This window comes from Mchenga conophoros, linkage group LG12 (genome assembly GCF_057382185.1).
Source record: "Mchenga conophoros isolate Kocher_MC1m ecotype Shallow Benthic linkage group LG12, M_conophoros_male_GT1.1, whole genome shotgun sequence".
In the NCBI taxonomy this organism is placed as follows: Eukaryota; Metazoa; Chordata; class Actinopteri; order Cichliformes; family Cichlidae; genus Mchenga; species Mchenga conophoros.
The window spans coordinates 7,308,500-7,334,416 of NC_140537.1; the positions used below are offsets into that span (position 1 = coordinate 7,308,500).

A 25,917-nucleotide genomic window follows, 5' to 3' on the forward strand; every position below is an offset into this window, starting at 1 on the left:
AACCGAGTGGGTGATTCTTCAGAAGAATTTTGCCTTTTGTGTTGGTGAAAGCACATGTTACAGCCATGGGTCACCTCGCTCTTTCATCTGGCGTGATTAGCCCTGTCTGTTTTGTATGCTTATTAGCATGTGCAAGCCCCTGTTAATGATTGGTGCCTGGACTTGTCTCTCATCCTGCCTCCTGGCCTGCTCTGCGTTCTCTCACGAATGACTGGACAGTTGCCCCGGTGCAGTGGTTCAACTGGAATACAGCACTAATCACAGCAGCCGCTTTAAAAGAGCTGCCACTTTGCTATTCAGGACAGTGTGAACAACGTGCCATGCTGTGTTTCCTGATTGGCATGAACTAAAGGTTGCTTGTTAGCTAGTTTTGTATTGTTTGTAGCTAACAAGCTTCTGCAAGCAACTCTGTGTAGTGCTTCTCATGATTCTGTAACCTCTTCCGTTGACCAAGCTCGGCACACTCATCCAACTAGAGACACTCAGTTTAGAGGGTGACTAGTTAAGTAAGTTTGTCCCTTTAAAAAATGATAAGTAAAAGAGAGATTAGTTGAAGTAAAGTTCAGTTGCTTCTGGTTAGAAAGCGGTCATTGGCACTGTCTGGCATCTTTATATCCACTTTTCCATTGTGCTTAGACTACATTATCTCTAAACATATTTTCTAAATTTCTATATTTTTTTGACCAAATAATTTTCTGTTTTGGAAGAATTAACTGCTGAATAAGGTAAGGCTGAATATTAACACTTTAGAAACGTTCTAACATTGAAAATGTTAGCTCTGTATTCTCTACTAAGTCATAAGTCCTTTTTCCCCAAAAACAGCCACAGATCAAGAAAATGTTTGATTTAAAGGTCAATCATGGATGCAATACACCGTTTTTCTTTTTGTTAAACACTTTACTTTGCCTTTAGTGGCTGATTTTGCTGATCCATTTAGTTGTCAAAAATGGCACACACAAAAAAATGACAAAAATAAAGATTTAGTATGTTTGTATTTTATCTCTGGGGTAAGCATGAAGGTGAGAGAAGGCTCAGCTGGTAAGCTTTTAGCTTACACAACTTGTGATGCTGTGCAGTAATAATCAAGACTTTGCACATATTTTCTGCAGATATCAGATCTGGGTGTGTGGATTTAATAATTCATAATTAATAATTGAATAATTCACAGGGATTCCAGTGACATAAAGCGAATAAATAGTGCAGCCTGCTGCATAAATAAGCAGTCTTTGAGCACAAGGAGTCTGAGGAAATCCATTTTCAGGCTTGTATCACAAGATTAAAAACGTAAGCCTTGAAAATCTGAGATGCACCCAATGTTTATAATCAGTGGATAAATACTTCTGAATTTTGCTGCACTTCAAACTTCTACCATCAGCAAATTATTGCTGCTGCAGTGTGGAAATGTGCCTTTTTGTGCTTTTGTGGCTTGTGGTTTTTCTACAGAATGAAATGTTTCATATTCATCAGATTGGGAGAATAGTCCAAAAAGTGTGTGTGTGTCCCTAATGTTACACATTTTAGGAGGTGTTTCATAATACATATTTGTAAGGGTGAGTTTAACTTACAGATGCCAATTGGTAGTCAGTGGAATAGTAGATTATTCAGTTCACTTTCTGCTTTTCTGAGGAAGCACTCTACTAGATCTGCAATAATGTTTGTTACCTTCAAGGGCAAGACCTCCTTGTTGATGGAAAAGAAGGAAGCCATGGCTTTGGTCCAGGATGCTATGCCAGCTACATTGCCACACACCCTCTTGGCTGTTTCGATGTTGTAGTCAGGCATTTCGAAATAAGGCTGCAGGAGCTCCACAGTTTCCCTATTAATGCTGTCCTTGGGGAATTGCTTCAGGAGGGGAAAAGAGGCAGAAAAAACAGAATGAGTATGCGGCGGTTTAATCTGGGACTTATTTCAGCCTGTGCATTTAGACAAATGCTGAAAATGCAAAGCTATACAAAACCAGAGAAAATGAAAAAATACATACTGAAAGGGACAAAGACAGAAAATAGAGCATGTACTCAATTGAGACCAAAATTGCATCAGGATGAAAAAAAAACTATTTAAATCAGGGCATCAATGGGTTATGTTTAAAATAAAAGGTGTTTACAAATAAATATTTTAATAAGACATGAACCACTTTTATGGAAGTGCAGAGACTAAACTCTTAAGAGTCTAAGTTTAGCCCTTTCTATTATGTAGAATGTAGCTTTCATTCATGTTAAACATGGCAAATAACACAAAGCATAAATCCTGAATCATGTGTTGAGATAATATGAGCACTTCAGTCTTAACTATATACAAATTAAATAAATGTTACTGCACCTGCAGACTGCCCAGGAAGTTTCCAGCAGTCATGAGTTTTAATGACTCCTGCCATGAAGGAGTGTTGCAGTTCTTCTCTGGGTCAACTTTCACAGGGTTGACCTTCCTCTGGAAGAGCAGCAGCACGCAGTCCATGATCCGCATGATGAGGTGAGGGGGGCGACCGAGTGTCCGTACTGTGGCAATATCCGACGGTTTAATTGTCTATGTGGGCAAAGAGGACAAACGGAGAGCGGGAGAATTTAGAACAGTCATTTACTGTATGGCATGACCCCGATGGGAGAGCTGGAAACATGTGACAAGCAAGTCGAGTAAGGATTTGACGCCAGCAAACTGGACAAACGCAGAGCATGTTAGGAGACGATTAGAGCAGCGCGTTACTATGACGAGAACAAAGGATAAATCATTTGTTTCTCATTACCGTGTTCAAAGAAGAGACAGATACATTAATGAGGATTATACCTAATTCTCCAGTTTCAGAATATAAAAGCAGAGGAGGTGTGCAGAGGGAAACAACACGACGACTGTAAGTATAAACTGTGGCAGAATGAGAGGAGTTCAGGAGAGGGTGACACAGGATTTCCTCCAGGGACTGATTAAAACAAGAGACAGCAGACCAGTAAAGAAAATGTTCCTGTGAGAACTGTTCGGCTGCTTTACTCTCTTCTTATCTTTTCTTGTTTTGCACTTCCCATTTCTGTTCTCTCTTCCTTGCTCCATTTCCACTCAGTGCAAGCCTGAATTTCCCACTAGAGTGTCAGCCACCAGACAGTCTGGGTTATCATGTACTTCTACTTTCACTAGCCTATATCCTCTATTCTCCTACAGCTTCTTATGAAAATCTCTCACTAAGCCCATTGTTACAAAATAAAATCATCACTCCAGTTCAGCAAGAACTACAAAAACTAAACCATTTTATGCTTTACTGTCATCATTAATCCACTGTAACTATTAGCAAATCAGCTCCTTTTGTATGACAAGGAAATGTTATAGAATGGTACCGTTACCTTGAGTTTGCACACACACAAACTCGGTCCTTTTAAAGGCTGGGTGAATATCCAAATTAATCAGGAAACAGAACCGGTCGGTGAATATTTTAATGTGACAGTGTGGTATGAAAAGCCTGAAGAAAGGAAACATGAATTCCTTCAACTCCTCTGCCACTAAAACTGATGTTCTTGAATAAGTTAGAAAATATCTTTTACTTTAATCTCGCTATACTGCAGAACACCAGCAACATTAGGAAGAGTCTTGGGTTGTCTGTTTAGAAATCCGAGGTTTCTATATGCAGTTGCACGATAACATTTTTTTAATGAGGGAATTGCCACAGGAGCTCTGCATGCAACCATCTACCCAGGAGGACAGCTTTAATTACAATGCAGCTAGAGGCACCAGACGACCATACTAAGTTTAGACACACCAGGACAGTAAAGCTGCAGGCAGAAACATTCATACAGCTTCACACATTAAGTCACAGAGGGCTTTAAGTGGCACCCTGAAGCAATACATAGTAAAAGAGCAGGAGAAATCTAAATTGGGTAAATGTAAGTCACACATTAAAGCACAAAAAGACTGCCCTCACTTTTTTAAATATTCAAGTTATATTGTAGGGTTAGATCATGAAGGCAAAAGCAAATATGCTTTGCTTTACTGGATCAAACATGCTTACATTCACCCCCCTAAAGCTGTGACACAGGAAAAACTCTGCTTATGAGTGAAATAATCTAATAGCTACAAGACTCGTGGTGTCTACAAGATGAACTTTGATGACTCTGGTGATCTCCCGCCTTTTTTCACTGGCACTAACATTAGGGTGACATTTGGCTCATGAAAGCCAGTTCAGACAACGATGTCACGTTGCTGTTGAATGATTAATTGCAATCATTTTTCCAGCACATTTTGTAATCTTCAGATCATTTTAATTTGTCTCGTTAAGTGATTTATGATCAACTACCTGCAAAACTAATTATCCTATAATACACCCCCCGGTCCAACACACACACGCACACACACACACTCACACTCACCGCCAATGTGGTACTCAAAAAAAAATACTCAGGTTTAACATTTAAACTGAAATGGTTCGTATAGCATGTTGTGAATCTCTAGCATGGCTATAGGCTCTGAGTGATTTAAAAGAAAACAAACAAACAAACAAACAAACAAAAAAGACGTCTGAACGTAGATATGTCTACCTGAGAAATTTAAGTCTGGAGGGAAGCCTTGGAGGCATGTATTCAACATTGCTGTTTCAACATCCCATACCTGCAGCGCAGCCTCTGCCTTCTCGAGAGCTGGCCGGGCAGCTTCGAGTTTCTCCTCAGCGATGGCCTTGTCAGCTGAAATGCTGTCCACAATGGCCTGCGCCTTGTCCTTCACCTTTTGTACCTCTACCTTCACTCGCTCTGCTGCCTGGGCTTTTACTGTCACCTCCTTCAACACCTGCACAAGAAAACAAACACACATTATAAGTGACAGAGAAATGATTTGAAGCTGGGAGACTTTCTCAGCTGAGAAAAGATCGTAAGTGTGGTTAAGTAGAAAACAGAATGCTCAATCCAATGGGAGATGGCAGATCTGAGCATTTGTAACACTGAAGAGGCTCTACCTGATATAGAGGTCTCTGTATAACAAGAGTGAGTGTTCACGAATGGAGGGAAAAAAAGAGACGGCTTAAACTGCTTCACTTATGCTGAAGCATGACTGTAAAAAATACACATTCGTCCCATTAAACATCTATTTGTCTTATTTCTCTCACTGCAAGAGGGTAATTTTACGCAACAATACAATATTCCCCAAACAATCACTGGAAAGCCTGATTCCCAGCAACGGACACAATAAACACTTCATCTCTTCATTCTGTGTTCACTTTCTTATTAATGCATGAAACTTTATATTAGTGTCTAATACAAACTAGCATGTATCCATTCAATTCTGTTGATTAGTTCATAGACCGTGTTGCTGTTTTAATAAAAATGCAACTAAAAAGCCAGCTGAAGCATTCTGTATGCTTGTTGAACCTTAAACCCACACACATACAAATAAAAATCCCCTCCCTGCCTACAAACGTACCATATCAGCCTTGTCATTGGCAATCTGTAGCTCCTTCTCTTTCACCTCCAGTTCTTTGCTGAGAGCTGCCACTGACACCGATGCCTCCTTCAGCTTTTGGAGACCAGTATTCATCCTGAAGAGGAGAAATTTTGAATACAGTTGATCAAGTCAAATATGATTACAGCAAACTTGTTGCTTCTGTGTACTGTCTGTCTACTATCTGGGTTTCTGTTTGCTTAAATGGCAACACAACTTGCATATGTTATCATTTGCACAACATTGTTGAACTCATTTTGAACAATTTACCTGTTGGCCAAAGTCTGAACTTCAGACCTCTTTTCTTTATAGATGGTTTTGTAGCCTTGAATGAAGGATAAATAAGACTTGGGTGTGACATGGGTGGAGCGTCGGTATCTAAATTCAAACAAATTGGGTTACATTAATACTGCAACATGCTAAATATTATGACAATCATCATGCGTTGCAGACACACATAAAACAATCTTCACATATATGCATATAATCTTCAAACACACATATATATATATATACATATATATTAGGGGTGCAACGATATTCGTATCGATATTGAACCGTTCGATACAGTGCTTTCGGTTCGGTACGCATATGTATCGAACAATACAACATTTGTAATTTATTTTATCAACTTTCCTTCTGACGATGCTGTCTGTGTGGAGCGCTCAGTGAATCTGCGTTCGACTACTCCGCCTAGGCTGCACTGTCGAGCGCAGATCCACTGAGCGCTCCACACAGACAGCATTGTCAGAAGGAAGAGCGCAGGGCAAGCTAGCGAGACAGAAGTTAAGCTCTCCTTGCAACATGGCAAATTGAACCTCCCCCACCCTCATTCAGATCTGGCGTTTGGAATTATTTTGGTTTTCATGTGACGTATGACCCTGAAGGTAAGCACGTCATGGACTAAAGTAAAACAGTATGTTGGATGTGCCACGCAATGCTCAATTACATGGGTGGGAGCTAGTGTGTTAGCGCAGTTAGTTCGTTAACGTGTTGGCCGTCTAGCCCCATGCACGGGGCTATCAGGGGTAGCTCGTTAACGGAGATTTGCCGTGTTGTGGCGTTAAGGTCATTTTAACGAGATTAACCTGAAAGCACTAGTGGGAACACAACGAATATGACTGCACATTTACGCCGACATCATCCTAGTGCAAAGACAAAAACAACAAGCATGCTACTAACTTTAGCCGAGTTATTTAGACAGCTGTTAGCACATGATTCTCCTTATGCTGCTGAGAATATAGCCCAGAAGAAGCGGATAGCATAGCTTTTATTTTGGAAAGAGGCATTTCTCTGTAATAAACTCTCTTTTCCAAAGATGAGTGATTCCTCAATCAGATACAGGGCTCGCAATATCGCTAGCCCGACGTCCTGGGGCTAGCGATTTTTTTCAGACGGGCTACCAAAATCTATCTCTGCCCTGCCCGTCGGGCTATTGTAGGAAGGAAAAATATATGTCAATGCTTTTGCATTCTTTCAGAAATGTAGCTGGGTAATTATGTCATTGGCATCGGTGAGCCACTGTCAATATGTGACATATTGAAGTCGCGTTTGAATTTGCGCTTGTTTTTTTGCTTTCACTTTGCAATCGTGCGAACTGTGTATAGAGAGCGACAGCACTGATCTGTGAGTGATGATAATTTGTGCACCAATTCCTCTGACATCGTCTTATTAATCGTTAGCTTACTATGCAAACATGACAAGTGAAATCTCCCGCAGCAAGCTTAAACATGTGAGAGGTTGATCGCGCAGAGAATCGCTGAGCTTATGTGAGTGTGTGTGTAAAAGCATTTCAGTTCTGCTGAGCCAAATAAGACAGGTCAGGGTGAAGAAGTGACAGCCAAAGAAAAGCTTACCACAAAACGGAGAAGTTATGACAAATCAGACTATAAGGCAAAAAGAAAGTGCAGCTTTATGGTTTCATGGACAAAATAATTTCTGTGGCTGCAATATGACAAGCTAAATAACCAGGGCTGCACATAAGTGGTCCGCAGGTGCGCATTCGCTGTCAAAATAAAAAACACGCACAAGGGTTAGGGTTAAATTTAAAAACTGTACTTTTGAGTTAAAATATATATTTATAATTTTAATAAATGACAAATTAAAAAGGCATGAACATTTTTTTGTATCGAAAAAATATCAAACCGTGACACCAAAGTATCGAACCGAACCGTGAATTTTGTGTATCGTTGCACCCCTAATATGTACTGTACCTCTGGAAGTAGTCCACACATTTCTCCGCTACACCATCCTGGAAGGAGCCCATGCACTGAACTACCTCACATTTAACCTGGGCTGAGCAGTCTATGTCATAAACAGACAGGAAGTGCTCTGAAACTGAAGGACAGGAAGAAACGAGACAGGACATTATTAACTGAAGAAAAACCTCAGAGAGCGCAAAGAAAGTCGATATCTTGTATTCATATAACAGCATCCACTTTGAAATAAACAGAGTATAACATGTACCGCATACATTTTTGAAAAGAAATGCGAGCACCAGACAGGTCACATTTGTGAAAATAAAACTGTGTGTTAAAAATACCTGCAACCAGTGCATCTTTGGGCCAGCGGCTGAACCAGTCCATGGTGCAACCAGAGATCAGCGCCGGAAACTTCAACGCTCGGTTCCGGAACTTCTCCCCAACAGGGGAAAAGCACAGAATGACGTGGAGATTATGTCGAACTCGTGACATGAAGTAATCGTACAGGTTTCCGTTGGTTGGAGGTCGCCGGGGAAACTCTCGCTTCATGACAGGGATGAGATCATTGAGGATATCATCTATTTCGTCACGGGCAAACAAGTTGGACACCTGAAGGCAGAAACATGCAGTTGTGTCTCTGATATCACAATACTGACGGACCTAACCATAGTTCGCTCGTTTAACACTTTTCTTAATTTCGGCTGTCGTCTCTTACAACTCATGGCCGCAGCGTTTTTTAGCTGATGAGCTGATGGAGCTCCGATGTGTCTCATCCTCCCCTGCAGCCATTCCCAAGCCACACCCCGCCACAATCCATGTACCTGTACTGCTGTGTATTTTAAAGCTCAAACATTTCTACTCCGATAATAGTGCCAACCAAATCTTTTACAGAGTAATTTTTCAATCTGATCTGATCAAAGATTTCCCATACAGAGATCTAGCAGTTGCAGCTTTTAAATGCAGTGATTAGCACTGTCACTTCACAGGAAGGCTGTGGGTGCAAACCTTGGACGTTCTCTTCAAATACAATGGCTTCCTCCCACAGTCCAAAGACATGAATGTTAGAAACATTCATGTATTTCCCTACACAATACTGTGTTTTATTGACCATTTTTTAACATTATTTTAATTGGATCTTCTTCTTCCTCACACTTCACAATAGTTGTCACTTCTTCTTACCTCAACCTCTTTCCTTAGCAATTTCAGTAGAAGTGTATATTGGTTGGCTGATGAACTAAATGTATGTGACTGCTGGCAAAAAATCTTGAAATGGTGAGTTTTAAAACAGCTTGCTGGGTGGGTACAAGTTTAACCAAGTGGATGAAGGTACGAGATTCACTGTTTAAATGTTTTAAGCTGAGTCATTTCTCCAAATCCCCAGTTTCCATTAGAGAGAACATGTAACTCAGATTTAAGAAAGTGAAACAGTGTCATGGGGGACTATGTGGTGTTGTGGTAAGTGTCCCTAACCATCTGTTACTCTCACAAAAAAACAATATCACGATAACAGCTTGCTTTTCCTTTTTGTTTCTCATCTCTGTCACTTTCTCTCACACAGTAAAGAAAAGAAGACAAAAAGATGGGAAAATAAATAATTGAAAGAAGGGAAAACAAGTGGGAAACTAACAGGGAAAAAGCAACTGCATGGCTCTTATCATGGTGTTCCCATAGTGTTAAATGTCAAATCCAATGATATCCACTGACTTCGAACAGTGTAAGAGCTTCAGCTTGGTGAGTGCTGGTAAACCTCACTGGAAGCTTAATACTTGTCACATGAATTGATCTGACTTCTGACCTCTTTTATTAAGTGACTTCCCGAATAACAAAATGTAAATATACGGAGTTCAAAATAAGGGCTTTGAAAGTTGTCTAAATATCCTGTGGTGGCAAAAATTCATACAACCCCTCCCAACTGTGTAAACAAACATGGAGAGGAGGAGAAAAGATGAGAAGGAAAGGGAAGAGAAAATATAACCATCGAGTAGAGAGAAGACAGTAAGAAATGTGCATAAGAACTAGCGGGGAAAAAAATCAAAGGGCAGGACAAAGATGAAAACAAAATTCTGGGAGTGGAGAAAGAGTCTTTCAGCAGATGTAATGAAGAATGCTGTAGTACACAGAGGTGTACTTGTATGTGATTGTCCATTATAGTTTCATTTCATTACAAATATCAAAGAGAAAATAACTGCAACTCGGTCATAATGGTGAGGAAAATACACTTTTAAAATTGCACTGAACTGATACGACTCGTGCTCTCTTAAGATTGCATTCATGAAATGTTTACTGCACTCAAAGCGGAATGCAGTGCTAAAACAAAATGTTGTCTTCTAACATGCTTCTTTATCCTGCTCTTTTCCTTATCTTCTCACACAGGCCTCAAAGGTTTTTCATGTTAAAATAGAGTCCTTTCTCCCAAATGTCACCAAGTAATTGCTTGTTGAGGACTATTGGGATTCTCTTTAATATTTTAAGGGTTTGACCTCACAATTTGAAGCACTTTGAGTAGACTTGTGTTGTAAACTGATGATTTTTAAACAAAACTAAATTAAGCTGACTTGAAGTGAATATACACAGCTATCTGAGCGAGTACAACAGTTTGTAGGTTTTCCAAAACTATGTGTGACTGTTAAATAGCTGGTGCCAGTGCTTTCATAAAAAGATAATATGTGAATCAGACAATTATAGTTGTGCCAAAGAATTCATAAATTGTACAATTTTCTAATAAACACCACCTCTAAGTCCACCTCTCCAGTAACTATAAAGCAATTCAAAGGCAAATTACAAAAATATAAATATAAAATGCATGCAATATAAAACATTAAGTTTGTAAAGCATGCAAAGAAAAGCTGCAGAACAAAGACACCAATGGATTGAAAACTTGCTTAAGGAAGCACCAAGTAGCTTTCTGTACTGTAGTGCCTTACAGACCAATTACAGTAACATTATCTAATATAAAATATCAGTATGAGTCATTCAGATGGACTATCAGACAATGAGACTCCAACCTCTTACTTAAACTTGGAACCATATATTTTTCAACACCAACACTAACTGAGCTCTGTAAACAGTTTTATAAACAGTTAAAGTTTTATGGCAGGCTTACATTTCAGACTTTATGATATAATTTTAGGGGATGAACACAAAACTTGCATTAAGTGTTGAGGAATTTTAGCCATTTAGCAGAAAAGTCAATGAAAAGTCAGTCAGTCTTTGTCCAAACCCATCTAGAAAAGCAAGAGTAGCTTTGGAAAAAAACATTTTAGAGAATATATAACTATGGTAAACCTGTATAATAAAGACAGGAAATAAAAGGTATGGATAACATTTTGAATGCCTTATGAACAGAGACTGAAGTGGCCCAGAATAATCTAAAAGGCCATTTCAGCACCTTCAGCTAATGAGCAATAAAATTTAACAGAATGCGCATTGGTGTCGCTTCCAGTGACGGCATGATACGGCTCAGTACATAATAAGAATAATTACATTTTCTGCTTAAGCTCTCAGCACATTCCATATTTCATTCTTGACCCTGTGATGGCTTTATGGTGCTGATATTATTAAAGTTACTAGCACTAGCTAGAGGCTGTACTTTAGCCTGTTGTGCTACAGAACAGGAGTTTGAATAAATAGAGTAACTCGTTTTGTTTTGTCTTTTTTTTTTTTTTTAAATAAAGGTGGGTAATTTCGAGTAACTTTTCACATAATTCAACAAATATCAGAAAACACACAAACTATGTCTGCGCATTTTGCCCCAAAATTCATTTTAGAGTTTTTAAATCAGACATGATGAGTTGCTGACTTGTGTTTTTGGTGAAACATCTTGCAAAACAAACTGAAGTATTCTCCTTTATATTATTCAAAAGTTCCATATAAATACTGCACTAGGCAGTTTGGTACAGTTTAGTGCAGGCTATGCCAGTTACTTTCAAACACTGTGTTGAAGTTAATAGTGACACACTAAGTTGGACTGGTACGGAGCAAGCTGTAGTGTTCATGGTCAATATTAGGCTGCGTCAAGTGTAGCATACATGAATTTCTATTTAAGAAGATGATGAAGATTAGATTCATCTCCCCAAATTCCATCTTTTATACTACCTTTAAAATATCTTGGGGTTAGAAATCGGCCATATAGCTTGTGAAACATGTGCTTATATCTTGTTGACTTCACTTAGCTAAATCCACAAAGAGAAATGGATATCATGGTAGCAACATCACATGGCAGCTTATCAAATAAGACTCTACTAGTGGCTCAAAACAAGTTAGAATGCAACTTATATCTAAGTAACTGTTTCCCCAAGCTATAACTCCTGATTACAAACCATAGGATATACTGTAATATCACCTGAAAAACAACAACAGAGCCAATGCAGTCCATGCACATGCACAGCACTGGATCACTACTGTCTATTAATGATATAAAAGAAGTAGAAACAACCAGATGCCTTTTTAAAGATACCTTAACCTCTCATTGATTATTTAATTTAAAACTATACAACTTTCAAACACTGCACACTGCATATTCTCTTGTTGTTCTGGTCTCACAGCCTTAACTGTGACCCACATTAAGTAGAGGATTACATTACTATGAATACGGATTATTTGGAATCTTTTCTCCTTGTGTGTGCTGCTGACCTCTCCAGATGACAGCACATTATTCATGTACTCCAAGAAGGACTCGTCTTTTATTTCGTTGTCAGTAAAGATGAAGCTGATGCCTTTTCCATGCTGGCCAGCTGTTCTGTACAAACTCTTCAGGTCATCCATCAGGTTGGATGTATTGTATGAGCTGGAAAAGAAAAGCATAAAATAAATATGCACACCCTTTCTTCACTAATAACTAATTTTACAGCTTCTAAAAATCATCCATACGTAGTTAAATGCAATCAAAAAGTGCAGCAGCAGAAAACTAGATCGCATAAAAACTTTAATTCATCTATTTATGTGCCAATTTGCATGAAATTTCTCATGAGATTGAAGCTCAAACTACATTTATTGGTGAGAGCGGTTTAAAAAAAAAGTGTCGGCGCCCCAGTTTGAGGCTTGGACGATGAAAGTGAAGCACATCTTAGCTTGAAAGTTCACCTGCTTTAGTGTGTGAATGTCAAATTTATCGAATTATAAAGAGGCAGATGAAAAATAAGTTAGAGGGAAAATGGAAGAAGCTGCAAATTGGAGATATTAACTGCATAAACAACATGAGAGAGAAACCACAGATTACTTTCATCTGGTTCTTTAATGATTATCAGTGAGATGAGATACTCCATCCTGTAGTTAATAAGAAATTATAACAACAGCCCTAAGTGGCTGGGAGTTACGCTGTGACTGCCAGACTAGATACGCATTGCTGGTTATTAAAAATAAACACACCTGTTCCCAACTCAACCCAGCAAAAGTGATGAGTTGACCAGTTTGTAAAAGAAGAAATAATATTTGAGGACAAAATAATGGCAGTTTGAGAACAATGAAGCTAGTTAAGCAAGATACAGGTAAAGAGTAACCTCTCCACTCAAGGGAGAAAAGCTGCTTAAGTGAAAAGTAACATTGTGTCAGCCATAAGGATAAAGAGCCCGGACACAGACAGCATGACTACTAGCCACTCAGGGCTGCTGTGATGATAGAAATGCTTCTTTATATGCAGTCTAGTGTGCTTCTAAGAATCCACTGCAGCATATATACCAAAATAAATGCTTTAAAAAAATCTCTAGTAGGAATAATAGTGTTAGGATAACAAAGTTTAAAAGAAATTGTGTACATTAAAGCAACAAGAAAGTCTAAGTTACTGTACAGACAGAGGGAGAGAAAGAGAGTAAATTGGGTTTGCATGAAATAAGAGAACTATCTGTACTGGATGTGCATCTGAAAATCAGTTTTATGTGTGTATCAGAGAGAGCAGATGAAAAAGAAGGAAGGGGACACACAATAGAGGTATCCGTTTTCACCAGGGATAGCTGTGAAGCTAAGAGGACAAACATGTGGTTCATTAATATTAATAGGAAACATTAAAATCTGTTTGGCGAACAAACCGGTGGAAAGTGTGACAATAAATGAATGTAGGGACTGAAGGAGGAAACTACTTGACAGGTTTGGAAGCACGAGTTAGTGATGGTGAGTTAGTATGTTAGTGAAGCCAGAGCTTCTGAGATATCATATAATTAGTATGATATCTGTACCTCTAATGAGAATATACTAGCTGCTGGGCCTGAGAGCTGATAATGCAGAATGTTTCTCATCAGTGACAAAGGTTCTGAGTTTAATGGTTTGATTATAGATGATTATATGATTAATGATTAGATTATAACTAAATCTAACGATTATAAAACAACTTTAGTTTGACATGTTTTGTGAAGAAATTACTCAGAAAAGGAAATCTGACAATGAAAGGTGTTACTACCACTCCACAATCCAATCCTTAGGAGGTTTACAACTTACACCACCCTACCTACATCATTAATAATATTAATATTAATTTTTGCCAGCACACTACCGTGTGAGCGTGATCTGGAAGATCTTGTATCCAGCTATGAACGAGGCCAATCTGGTCAGGCTCTGTTTGCCAGAACCCCCAACCCCCACCAGCAGGGCATTACCTCCCGGTGTTCGGATTATCCTCGACACCTACAAATACACACAGAGCTAGAGTCAAATAAGCATGTTTAGATTTGCAGTAAGTTGTAGGCAACAAAAGAAAATAGCAAGCAAAGTAGGAATACATTAAAAAGATAAAGTAGGAATCTGTGTCTGAGTGCAAATGTCTGGGAGTGAGCAACTGTTTGTGAACGCTCCACAATTTATACTCCTTGAAGTAAAACTGTTAGGATATTCCTTGGGCTTTAAGGTGGTCTGAAAACATTAATGGAGGACTTTGAAATGTAAAAACCCTGACTGATGAAAACGTTAGGAAGTGTAGATTATTTTGGTTGGCACAAACACGACAAAAAACTCTTTAGAGTACCTTGACCAAATGTATCATAGCATCCTGAAAGAAGACCATATCCATGCCAGTACCCCTAATACTTTCATTGTAATGGCTTAGGAACATGTTCAGACGGTCCTTTAAAGTCTCAAATGATTCAATAGGCTCGTACACTTTGGGCAAATCAAAGTCTGAGTCTTCTGGTTCTTCCCCTGTGAGGAAAAAAATGAAAGCAGGTCACAAAACTGAGAAAATCTCTTAAATATATATATATTTCAATATAGTCAGACTCAGTAGTACCTGTGGCCTCAGGGGCATCTCGCAAGAAGTCAACAAAATATCTTTCTGCTACATAGTCCACCATATTCTTGTGCTCTTCACCAAGATGTTCTTCCACCAGCTTTGCCAGAGCCTGGTCAAACCACTCCACATCATCAGGCATCGTGAATCGATCCGCTATCACACGCTTGCACTCATGTTTCCAAAGTGCCATCAACGTCTGGAAAATATATGTTACGTTATTTTTCTGTTAGACAGAAGGTAATTAGCTACATGGAATAAAGTAATAATAATAAGTAATAACAAAGTAATGACTGGTAATAGGTAAAAGCACTGGGGTAGCTTAGTTACTGCAAAACTGTATTACTAGTGTATTATTTGACTTAGGATTTTTAATGTGAAGTCAGACTGTCAGCCGATATTTTTAACCTAGTTATTTTTGACCTCAGCAAGCCTCCTGTGACAGCTCTTGCCACTCAGTTTCATACTGCTGCCACTTCCCCTGTTTGTCACTTACTCAGTCATGCATATTTGTCCTTGGAAAAATCCTGCATGTGTGACCAAAAAAAATGTTTCTCCAGTGGAAATCTCAACATGTTCTCAAGTTTTTCTTAACTACTTGTCATGTTAGAAATGAGGTAATTAAGCATGCAAAATACATCTCACCTGGACAGAGGTGACAACTTCAGCATTGGTGCTGAGCATGCCTTGCCAGATCCTGGAGAGATCCCTCAGGTTAAAGATGTAGTGGAACTTTGCAGGAGTCGGAAGCATCTTGACCTTAGTCAGCTGCCAGAGACGACGCGTGAGGGAAACCAAACGAGGTACAGTGCTCTGGACCTCCTCGCTAAAACCACGTCCTGTGTAAAAGTGGCCCTCACCGATCACGCCTGTGTCATAAAGTCGATGTTTAGAAAAGTTATATATTTTTTTCCAAAGTAAAGGATACAGTGTGTTTCGTGAAATCACTGTATGGTGGCATTTATTAGTACTTAGTTCATCCCTCTAACTTGCTGTGATATATATATGATTGGCAACTATATTACAAGCACACAACACCTACACAACTGTCTGGAAATGGTAAAATAAGAACAAATAAAATAATGTATGTCTCTCAGGACATACATTATACATTATGCCTTAGACCTTGTCATGTATGAACATGTAATGCGAAGTAATCCCCAAAATATAAATGACTGCAGAAAAATGACTTCTTGCAGTGTTTTACCCACCAAATATCTTGTCTATCGAAGCATTGGAGGGCAGCGTGCAGTTAAAGATTGAGAACTGCCTTTTCAGTCTCTGTGGTATGTCATTACGGCCCCCTCCAGGATGAATCATTGCTGCCAGGAACTGAACATCCACAATATTTGTGAACTCTCCAGGTTTTTCCAGATTGAAGAAACCATTCTGTTCCATCAGCTGCCTGACAATCTCATTAGTCACCTGTGATTGAAAGCAAGAAGCTTAAATCAAGAAAAGTTTTGTTTTTCATTTATTTATCATTAACCAGTATTATGAATGAAAAAACACCAGTAGAAATGTTATAATGACCTGGTCTCCCCACTCATTGATGACAGGCATGTTGATGTCATCTATAAAAATTGACATTTTCTTCCCAGCAGGCGGTCCATAAGTGGTCCCCATCCTCTTATCAACATAGCTCTCAACTGACCTCTAAAAAAAAGGAAAAAAGGGAGGGATGAGGCAAGAAAAAGTACAGCGAGATAAAGAAAGAGATCTTTTAATTTCAACTGAAATGTAATTCATCACAGATCATCAATATCACACATGTTCATATTCTTTAATGGCAAATGAACACAGTCATGGTGTTGGTTTTCATTATAGACCTGCTCTGTGCATAAGGCATTGCCAGGTTGGCAATGCCTTATACAACTGCCCCCTGCCTTGCATTGAAACGATTACTTTCTTCCTGTCTTTGGCTGTGTGACTGCTGTCTACTCTTACTACTTCAGCTGTATCTCATCACTCGATCGGTCCCTGAGTGTGCGCAGTAAGGAGCCTATAATATGCCTTGTTACTCAGCTGTATTCCGCCCTCTTTCCTAGTTTGTGTCTATTTTGGTTTCACTGTACTTTGCATCCATCCTTCATATCTTTTGTTTTTGGTTTTACTACTATTTGTATAAGCCTTCAGCTAATTCCTGTGTTTGATCTCTTGGTGTTACGTTCTGTTGCATCAGCTTTCATTTTTAAAGTTTGCTCTTTATTCTTGTTTACCTGCCTGTGGTGTTCTCCCCTCTTTAACTGAACGCTCCTTTTAAGTTAAAAATTCACAGAGTGACACACTTCTGTTTCTTCTAAATTAAGAGAAACGTAGGCAGGTGACCTGCTGCTTTACCTGGAACATTAGTGGTGTAGTAGCAGAAGAGAAGTTGAGACTCTTGCCTATGTGGGTCTCAGGGTCATACTTTGACATGTAGCTCTTGATGATAACAGTCTTGGCTGTTCCTTGCTCTCCAATTAGCAAAACAGCCTATAACAAACATATTTAGATTTGCCATCAGTCCAAATTATCCCAACTAACTTCCACGTTATAGGATAACATGAGAAGGACGACAGTAGAACAAGACCGCGAACAGTTAACTGTGTCCTCCAATGCAAGAGAGGCACGTCTACGGCATATTCTATGAGGAAAGATCAAAGGGAAAGTAAGAGCATATCCTCTGCGTCTGCTGAGCATAAACACATGATGCTGGTTTTGTAGTTACATTTAAATGTTTATCCAAAGTTTACTTCAGGTTGTCTCTCTGGAGAAAGTACATGACTCATTGTCAAAGTCTAAAAACAGATGAGACCTTCATAAATGTAAATATAACACATCAGAGCTGCTTTTCCACCATCCCTGGACTCGCACCAGTTTGCATACAGGGAGAACCGGTCAACCGAGGATGCGATCGCCACAGTGCTGCACACATTACTGAAGCACTTGGAACACAGGAACACCTATGCACGGCTCCTCTTTGTAGACTACAGCTCGGCTTTTAATACCATCCAGCCATACAAACTCCGTCCCAAACTCCACCAACTGGGACTTAACTCCTCTCTGTGCAACTGGATTGTGGACTTCCTCACTAACCGTAGACAGAGTGTCAGAGTGGGTAAGAACACCTCTTCCACCCTTGTGGTCAACACCGGTGCCCCTCAGGGGTGTGTTCTGAGCCCTCTGCTATACACTCTCTTCACCCATGACTGTATTTCCTCCTGCGCGTCCAATCTCATTGTTAAGTTTGCAGATGACACTACAGTGCTCGGACTTATATCCAACAATGATGAGACAAACTATAGGACAGAGGTGCAACAACTAGAGTCATGGTGCCACGACAATAACTTGGTCTTAAACACCAAAAAGACCAAGGAGATCATTGTAGATTTCCGGAAGAGGGGTCATAACAACCATCTGCCTCTCTTCATTGGCAGTGAGGCGGTGGAGAGGGTGAGCAGTTTTAAATTCTTGGGGGTAACTGTGACCGAGGACCTGTCCTGGGGCAACCATATCACCTCAGTTGTACGGAAGGCCCAACAGCACCTCTACTACCTGAGGAGACTGCGGAGCGCACACATTCCCAGATCTCTGATGTTGAACTTCTACAACTGTGCCATCAGCAGCGTTCTGACGTATGGATTTCTAGTGTGGTTCCCCAGCTGCACCAAGGCCGATCAGCAAGCACTCCAGCGGGTGGTGAAAGAAGCTGGCAGAATTATTGGAACAAGTCTGCCAGAGATCAGTAATATCTTCCCCACTCGCTGTCTGAGGAGGGTGCACAGTATCCTGCGGGACCAACATCACCCTGCGCGCCACCTTTTCCATCTGCTGCCCTCAGGGAGAAGGTACAGGTCTATACAGGCCAGAACATCCAGACTGGCCAACAGCCTGTATCCACAGGCTGTGAGGCTCCTGAACTCTCTGCCCCCCTCTCATGGACAATAACCATATCCAACTTCTTAATAGCAATGAACTGGTCTGCATTGGTGCATCATATCTTTATTCTCTTCCCCCTCCTGCCCCCCCCCCCCCCCCCCCCCTCTTTCTTAAACAGATAACTATCATATCTGATATCATATCTCACAGTACAATAATATTGAATGGGTTGCACTGTTGTATTTTGTCATGTTTCTCAGGTCTTTGTCTGAATTTCTACGAACATTATTGCTAAGGATTGTCTTATTGCATTGGAGTCACACTGGGTTAAATATGTACACTTGGGTTTTAAGGGGTATTTATTATTTTCTTCTTTTTTTTGGGTTGTATGGAAGCCCCAAACGCAATTTCATTGTTCTTGACAATGACAATAAATAAATACTATAGAGGATTTAGAAAAGACACAAAACACTCAAGAACAGGAAGGTCAGATTAGACTTTGAAAACAGAAAACAGCTAAAAAGAGCCTTGCACAATTATCCAAAAACTAAAACTAAGATTGCTTGTGCCAGAATGATGGGAAAAGAAAAGTATGTGGAACATCATCACATTGTCTATCAAACATGGAGAAGGCAGTTTAACACTACGCGTTAAAGCATGCGCGTGTAGGCTGTCACTGGAAGCGGGTCACTAGTGTTTGCTGATGATGGAAATTACTCTAACTGGTAACCATACCTTGCCTTGCTTTGCAATAGTCTGGGTTAGGAAGTCTGTTCTAACGTTGTCCACATTGGGGACCAAAATTGAGCTGTACTCTGGTGTGAATTCAGATGGATAAATGTATTCCTCCACTCTGGTGTTCCAATGGACCCAATGACCTGGAAAAATATTTAATTTAATTTTAATAAGATAAAGCTTGTTGTAGAGATCAACACAAAATATGAAAAAAAAAAAAAAAATTCAAAATAATATTAATCCAAGGATATTAATTTAGTTTATCACTAAAAATAATTTTATATACACATATGTACTTTCCATAAGTACAACATGAGACATAATGTCTCTGCCTACCCAGTAACTAAACAACGCCATCTGACTGAAAGTTAATGAAGCCATGCTTACCATCTGCTGTGACATAGTAGTCAAACATGGTGTCCTCACTGTCAGGAGGAATGTCTGGCAAGTTTAGATGAATACTCTTGTTTCCTCTAAGCCAGATTTCCATCTTCCTCCGATCATCCAGTTCAAGTACGGCCCCAGCGCTCCACATTAGTGCAAAGACATAAAGCCGCTCCAAGAACTCTCTGGATAAATCGCCACACTGCTCCTGTAAATTGATATCCATTTTAAGATGAGGAAATTCAGGGATCATTAAAAGAACCCAAAAAGGAGATGAGCACTTCATAAGTTAGGCCAAGTCTATGAAACTGAACATACAAAATATATGGACAAAACTATGAGTCCCAGTCTGTATAATGGGTATAAATGTGCTTAAAAAGGTTTTGAAAACATAAATACAAGTTGGTCTCACTATAAATTTCCACTTCTACTTCAAGAGTCACTTATCAATGAAATATTCATTAGCTGCTGTTCGTGTGCATGTCCAGTGGATGGGAATACCTCACCTTAGGTGGTATGAGTCCCTGTAGCATGTTTATGCATTGCATGATTACAAAGGCCTCTAGCATGTCCATTTTGAACTCTAGTGACTGCACGCAGAAGCGGTAGAGCTCGGAGAAAGACGAAGAGAAGAGCTTTCTCAGTATCTCTGCCTCATGTGGGGACCGTTTCTTCAACCAGCCCTAGAAGCAGCAACAGCATGACTCTATTTAGTCAAAACTACATGCAGTGCACAGGTTTTAAATTATATGATTCACAAGTAAATATTGCCTTAATATACCTTGATTTCAAACTTTTACGAAATGAAACAAAAATAATTACAACCGGTTTTTCACCTCTAGTATGGGGATCCAGGTGAGCACAGAGGAGCTCATGAACACCATGCCATTGCGTGAGACGGTGGCTGGAGAGGCATTGTCGATGTTATGCGGCTCAAATACCACCTTGCAGTTGGGAGCCATTGGTATTCGGTCTCCATTTGCGAGTGTAAGAGTTCTGTTGTCATCCAAAACTGAATTTAGGTTTTCAATCCAGATGGCGTCAACTGGCCCATCCAGCACTATCCAGATGTGCTCTCCTGTGAGGGAAACAAAGTGTTTGTTTACATGATTACGAAAATGAGGTGGTATGAAGACCTTGTGCTGTCACCCTCAAGCAAAAATGAGCTACATTTCTGAATATGAATTTAGTGCAGACAAAAGAGTTCAAAATGTTTTCTTGGCTAACCAGCAATCATGAGCTATCAGTTTGCAAGAAAAACAACAACTGAGTCATTTATTTTGTGGAATTTTAAATATGAACAAAGAAATCCGTTTCTCCTCGCTCTCCTCCCAGTTGGAAAACATCCAAAAACAGAAACACAAAAGACAAATTGCGTCTGAAACAAGCAAAAGGCTGACGTTGTCTGACGTTCAGGCAATATCGCACGATAAAGCTGCTGTTTGAATGTGGTTTACACTCTAAATGCTGAGAAATCAGTTCCTTTGAATATGACTACTACATGAGCACGTGTTTTACACAGAAGTTACCAGATGATACACACAAGGCTGTTTCTGCATCAGTTAAAACACAATGAGCGTGGACAGCACACAGCTGTTTTCACAAAGTACTTCTTTTCTTTGAGGAATATCTACTTGACCCAGGAGCTGCTGCCCTGTCACATTGCCACATCTACTTTTCTACACTGGAATTCACTCTGTCCAAAGTAGCAAGCTCTGCAAATGAACAGGAAGTAGCAGCAGGAAAATAATGCAAATACGCAGAGAACACCCCACTCATAGATATGCAAAACACCATCAGAACAAGTAATTAATAGATGAGATGTGTACTTAGACGCATAAAAGCAAACATGGAATGCATACGCAATTGCCCGCAGACATTTTTAATTATCCGTGTAAGCTTAGAACTAAATAGGAAGATTAAACAGAGCTTTGTTTCCTTTGAACCTTCCAACGTTGTCCCAACGTATTAATACTTAATTGCAATAACCTACTTGAACTGGTTTGTCAAAGTTCTCATGGAAAACAATGTTTACCAATGATTTTTTGCTTTATTAATACCCAACTGTGACATATGTGCACAATAAGAAACTTTTTGGACCTTTCTTTGCTCTCAGTGTTTTCCTCCACAGTGTAGAGAAGATGCCATCAGTCCAGTCATTTGTGGCCACATCTAGTCTGCCAAACATCTGAGGTGCAGTAATGGCTTTGGGGTTCATGCGCATCTCTCTGTGAGAATGACCACATTCTGGAAGAAAATTAGATATTAGCAGAAACATGTTCTGTTTTCCTAAAGTTAATATAATGGATAATATAATACTTTAATGGAGCAATAATTATATTAAACACATGACAAGGTCACAAAAGTAACAATATTACCCTAAAAATATGTAGATTTAATAAGATACCCCATAAATTAAATAGATATCTCGTCCCAGTATGAGTATATTTCTTCGGTTATTCTGTTCACATATTCGTGTCTACAGTACAATAGATTCAAAACAAGATTACCACAAGTTGGTGTCTTTTTCTTTAAGCTCACATGCGACAAAATACACTAAATCCTACCTGTCATAGCTTTCATAAGCGTGTGTATACAAGTTGTCTTTCCAGCCCCACTGGGCCCCAGGGCCATCATGCCATGTCGGACTCTTTGAGTCTCGTACAGCTGGATGACCTTTAGCTTCCAAGGAGGATGGTTGATTAGGCCTGCATCCTCCACCTGAAGAAACAAAGTAGTTACAATTCCAGCTATTTTTGTAACAATAATGCTTTTACTGTATTTACAAGTATAATAACTTAGTATACAGTCGTGGTAAAAAGAAAGCACACCTTCAGTCAATTTTAAGGTTTCACACATCAAAACATCTTTTTTTTTTTAATTAAAAAAATGAAGCCAAAATGCAGAAGCAATATATGAAAAACTAAACTAATACTATCAAATGCACTTGCTTAACTGATCAGCAACAAAACAGCATAAAATCTAAAAGTTCCAACTTTTAATTGCATCTCTCCCTTCCTGCACTGTTTTTCACAAGTCCTCGGGTTAGGTCCTTTACAAATAATAAATGCCACTATTTGTATCCTTCTCGATGTCCTGTCCTGAGGTCTGACATGACAAATACGGCGGCCTCACTCTCCATTAGGCTTTTGGACCGTCTTACTCAGCCTTCGCATTTCTCTTTCTGCCTCTTTCCATTGTTTCCCCTTCCTGTTCCCCCCATCTTGCAAACTTGGTGTTACTGTGGATTTTCACTCTCCTCGTCAATAACAGATAAATCCATTCTCCAAACTCTCCTACCTGTTTGTCAATGGCAGCTTCTAGTTCAGGGTAGCCCGCTTTGTCAAGTTGGATGCCCGGGAAGAGGTCTTCAATCAAGCTCAGAAAAAGTGGCTCATCCTCATCGATCTAAACGCATGTGCACACAAATTTGCAAAACCCAGTGAAAACATGAAATATCAGCATGGTTATCTTTTTGATGCCCTATTGTGTACATTGTAGACTTACCAGTTTTGAAAGGTTCATGTCCCTTAGAACCCTCATGACAATGGTAGACTCTGTATCACTGGGGTTGGCTCGCTTGGCTGCTCCCAGAGTTCGCAGAACTGACAGAATGTTGCGCAGGCCAAAATCATAGTGAACCTGAACATTCATAAATATCATTTTAGTTTCATTTACATTAATGGAAACCCGTGCAACCTTGTTGTTAAGTCATGTGACAATGATACCTCCTCCAAACTAACTCCTTTTCTGACCCCATTCCTACAAGCATCACACTCTATTTTCAGCAGCCTGTGTGTCAGTAAGACTTTTTATGCATTTTTAGCTGCAGCTTGTTTATGCTCCCACACTCAGTGCAAGTTCTACCACTTTCCACTTGTTACTGCAAGGTTAAAAGGAAGATCTTCAATTTTTATACCTGCTTGGACAGTTGCTCCTCGCACAGCTTGTAAAGCGTGAAGAATTTGCGTGCAAGCTCCATGTTGTCGATAAACCCACAACTGGCCAGTTTTACCCTAATAATGATTTGACGGTCTGGAACCATCATGGCCACGGAGCGGAAGTTGATCTTCAGGTTTTCAGGAAGCTCCTGACGACCTGCATAACCTGGATTCTGATTACATGGAGAATAACAAAAAAAAAGATATTAATGGAGTAAAACAGAAATAAAACATTTAATGATAATTAGGAGTAAATGCTACATTGCCCATTCTACTGCATTAGAAATTTAGATCAGTGGTCCCCGGGCCTCGGACCGGTACCGGTCCATGAGTCGTTTGGTACCGGGCCGCGAGAGTTGAGGCTCAGGTGTGAAATGTATGGTTTTCAGGGTTTTTATCGGTTTTCTGCGTTATTTTGTTATCGTTTTTATCGTTAACTCAGTTTTCCTGGGTCTTTTCACGTGTGTTATGAATAACTCTTCTATTTTTCAGTAGCGGTACTAGTTTTATTTTGTTGTATTTTTCCGCGACACCTTAAAGGCCGGTCCGTGAAAATATTGTTGGGCATAAACCGGTCCGTGGCGCAAAAAAGGTTGGAGACCGCTGATTTAGATGACAGACTAGAATGCAACAACAATGAAACTAAATGGATGAAGTTTATACTGGAATGTAGTTCATCTTCATCACAAACGCTATCCTTCAACTTCAGCAGACACAGCCTACAGACACAGCCTGTTTCACAAAGCTTGTCTATACTAATGTACACACACACACACACACACACACACACACACACACACACACACACACACACACACACACAGAATAAAAAAGAGGAAAATGATCTCTGACCCCTCTCGCCACAGGGAGGAATTATTCCACTGTTATGTTTAATGACTTGCCTCAGGACAGCAAATGAGGCAAGGAGATAAAGCGATTTAACTATTACTCTAAGAAATAAATCACATGAAATAGCAGGCAGAGCCCAAAGTTTAATTCAAAAACTGACTTATAAAATATTACATGTTAGAGTTCAATTCCATTTTAGTGTTATTTGTGATTCATTTCAGTTTTCAAGATTAAAAATTTTGCTTTAAAAAAAAAGGAATCATTATGCGATAAATCTAACAGCCAAGAGTAAATATTGATGTCCATGCATGCACAGCATGTCCAGGCACCATCTGAAACAGATACAGTTCATACACTTCAATATTCATTCTGTTAACTAAGGTGTCATTTACTGATGTTAAGAACTGCCTCCTTTAGATATTTCCTCTGACCAGTCAAATAGATATTAGCAGTCTTGTTCTACTTCCATCACTAACCATGGTAAGGAAGATGCCAAACTCTGGGTTCATGTCCACATTGTCTCCATCTGTGAAGACAAAATTTTTGCGACGTTCCTTCTTGCAGGTGAGAACTATCGCGATCTGCTGGGCTGCCACAGAAAGAACTGGGAGGTCGATGCGGTTGAACTCGTCAAAACAGCCCCACGAACCAGACTGAGCCAGACCTGGTAAATCACATAAACACAGAGCTATGGTCCGTCCGCTGCAAACAAATAAGATATCTGACATTACATATTGTGTGATTGTTGTTTTTTTTTATCTGTATTGTTATGATTTATTAGCAAAAAAAAAAAACCCCACAGGCCTATAACCTGATAACTCAAACCCTTAAACTTCTTTCTGGGTATATATTTATTGTCACGGTCCTGGGTCGGTGACCCAGTGTTTTGAGTTTTGTTGTGTTTTTGATCTTTGAGTTCATCATGGTTATCACTGTTAGTGTTTTGGTTTCTGTCTCAGTATTTCTAGCTCTCTAGTTTGTTGCTCTGTGATTTCTAGTTCTTGTTCCCGTGTCCCTATGTTCAGTGTCAAGTCTGTGTCTCTGTGCCTGTTGTGCTTCCAGTGTGTCTGGTTTTGCTTCACCTTGTCTCGTTAGCTCTGATTTCTCCCCGAGCTGTGTTTCCCTCCTGTCTCCCGTTCCTTGATTGCTCCAGTCCTGTGTTTTCCTTGCTCTGTGTCATGTCGTACCCTCACCATGCTGTCTGTTTTTTCCCCTCCGAATTCCTGAGGAAATTCTAGTTCCCAGTCCTGGTTTGTTTTCCTAGTTTGTGCTTCTTAGTTTTTAGACTCAAGTGTCCAGTTTAGTTTCGAGTTTTCTAGTTTGG

At 39.7% G+C, this 25,917-nt stretch overlaps 1 protein-coding gene across 1 annotated transcript in view; it reads right to left on the reverse strand.

Moving 5' to 3' along the window:
• LOC146562067 (dynein axonemal heavy chain 5-like) overlaps positions 1–25,917 on the reverse strand; it is a 64,585-nt gene that overhangs the window by 22,574 nt on the left and 16,094 nt on the right. The window contains exons 27-51 of the mRNA XM_085294982.1: positions 25,070–25,257; positions 23,723–23,917; positions 23,311–23,445; positions 23,104–23,211; positions 22,371–22,524; positions 21,904–22,050; positions 20,640–20,881; positions 20,310–20,486; positions 19,807–20,011; positions 19,420–19,562; positions 17,164–17,298; positions 16,357–16,479; positions 16,035–16,248; positions 15,469–15,692; positions 14,824–15,022; positions 14,563–14,735; positions 14,095–14,225; positions 12,243–12,396; positions 7,952–8,219; positions 7,623–7,746; positions 5,680–5,787; positions 5,392–5,506; positions 4,585–4,761; positions 2,320–2,523; positions 1,663–1,842 (exon numbers count right to left, since the gene is read on the reverse strand). Coding sequence (XP_085151108.1) covers positions 1,663–1,842; positions 2,320–2,523; positions 4,585–4,761; positions 5,392–5,506; positions 5,680–5,787; positions 7,623–7,746; positions 7,952–8,219; positions 12,243–12,396; positions 14,095–14,225; positions 14,563–14,735; positions 14,824–15,022; positions 15,469–15,692; positions 16,035–16,248; positions 16,357–16,479; positions 17,164–17,298; positions 19,420–19,562; positions 19,807–20,011; positions 20,310–20,486; positions 20,640–20,881; positions 21,904–22,050; positions 22,371–22,524; positions 23,104–23,211; positions 23,311–23,445; positions 23,723–23,917; positions 25,070–25,257 — 4,223 coding nt within the window. The remainder of the gene's footprint in view (positions 1–1,662; positions 1,843–2,319; positions 2,524–4,584; positions 4,762–5,391; positions 5,507–5,679; positions 5,788–7,622; positions 7,747–7,951; positions 8,220–12,242; positions 12,397–14,094; positions 14,226–14,562; positions 14,736–14,823; positions 15,023–15,468; positions 15,693–16,034; positions 16,249–16,356; positions 16,480–17,163; positions 17,299–19,419; positions 19,563–19,806; positions 20,012–20,309; positions 20,487–20,639; positions 20,882–21,903; positions 22,051–22,370; positions 22,525–23,103; positions 23,212–23,310; positions 23,446–23,722; positions 23,918–25,069; positions 25,258–25,917) is intronic.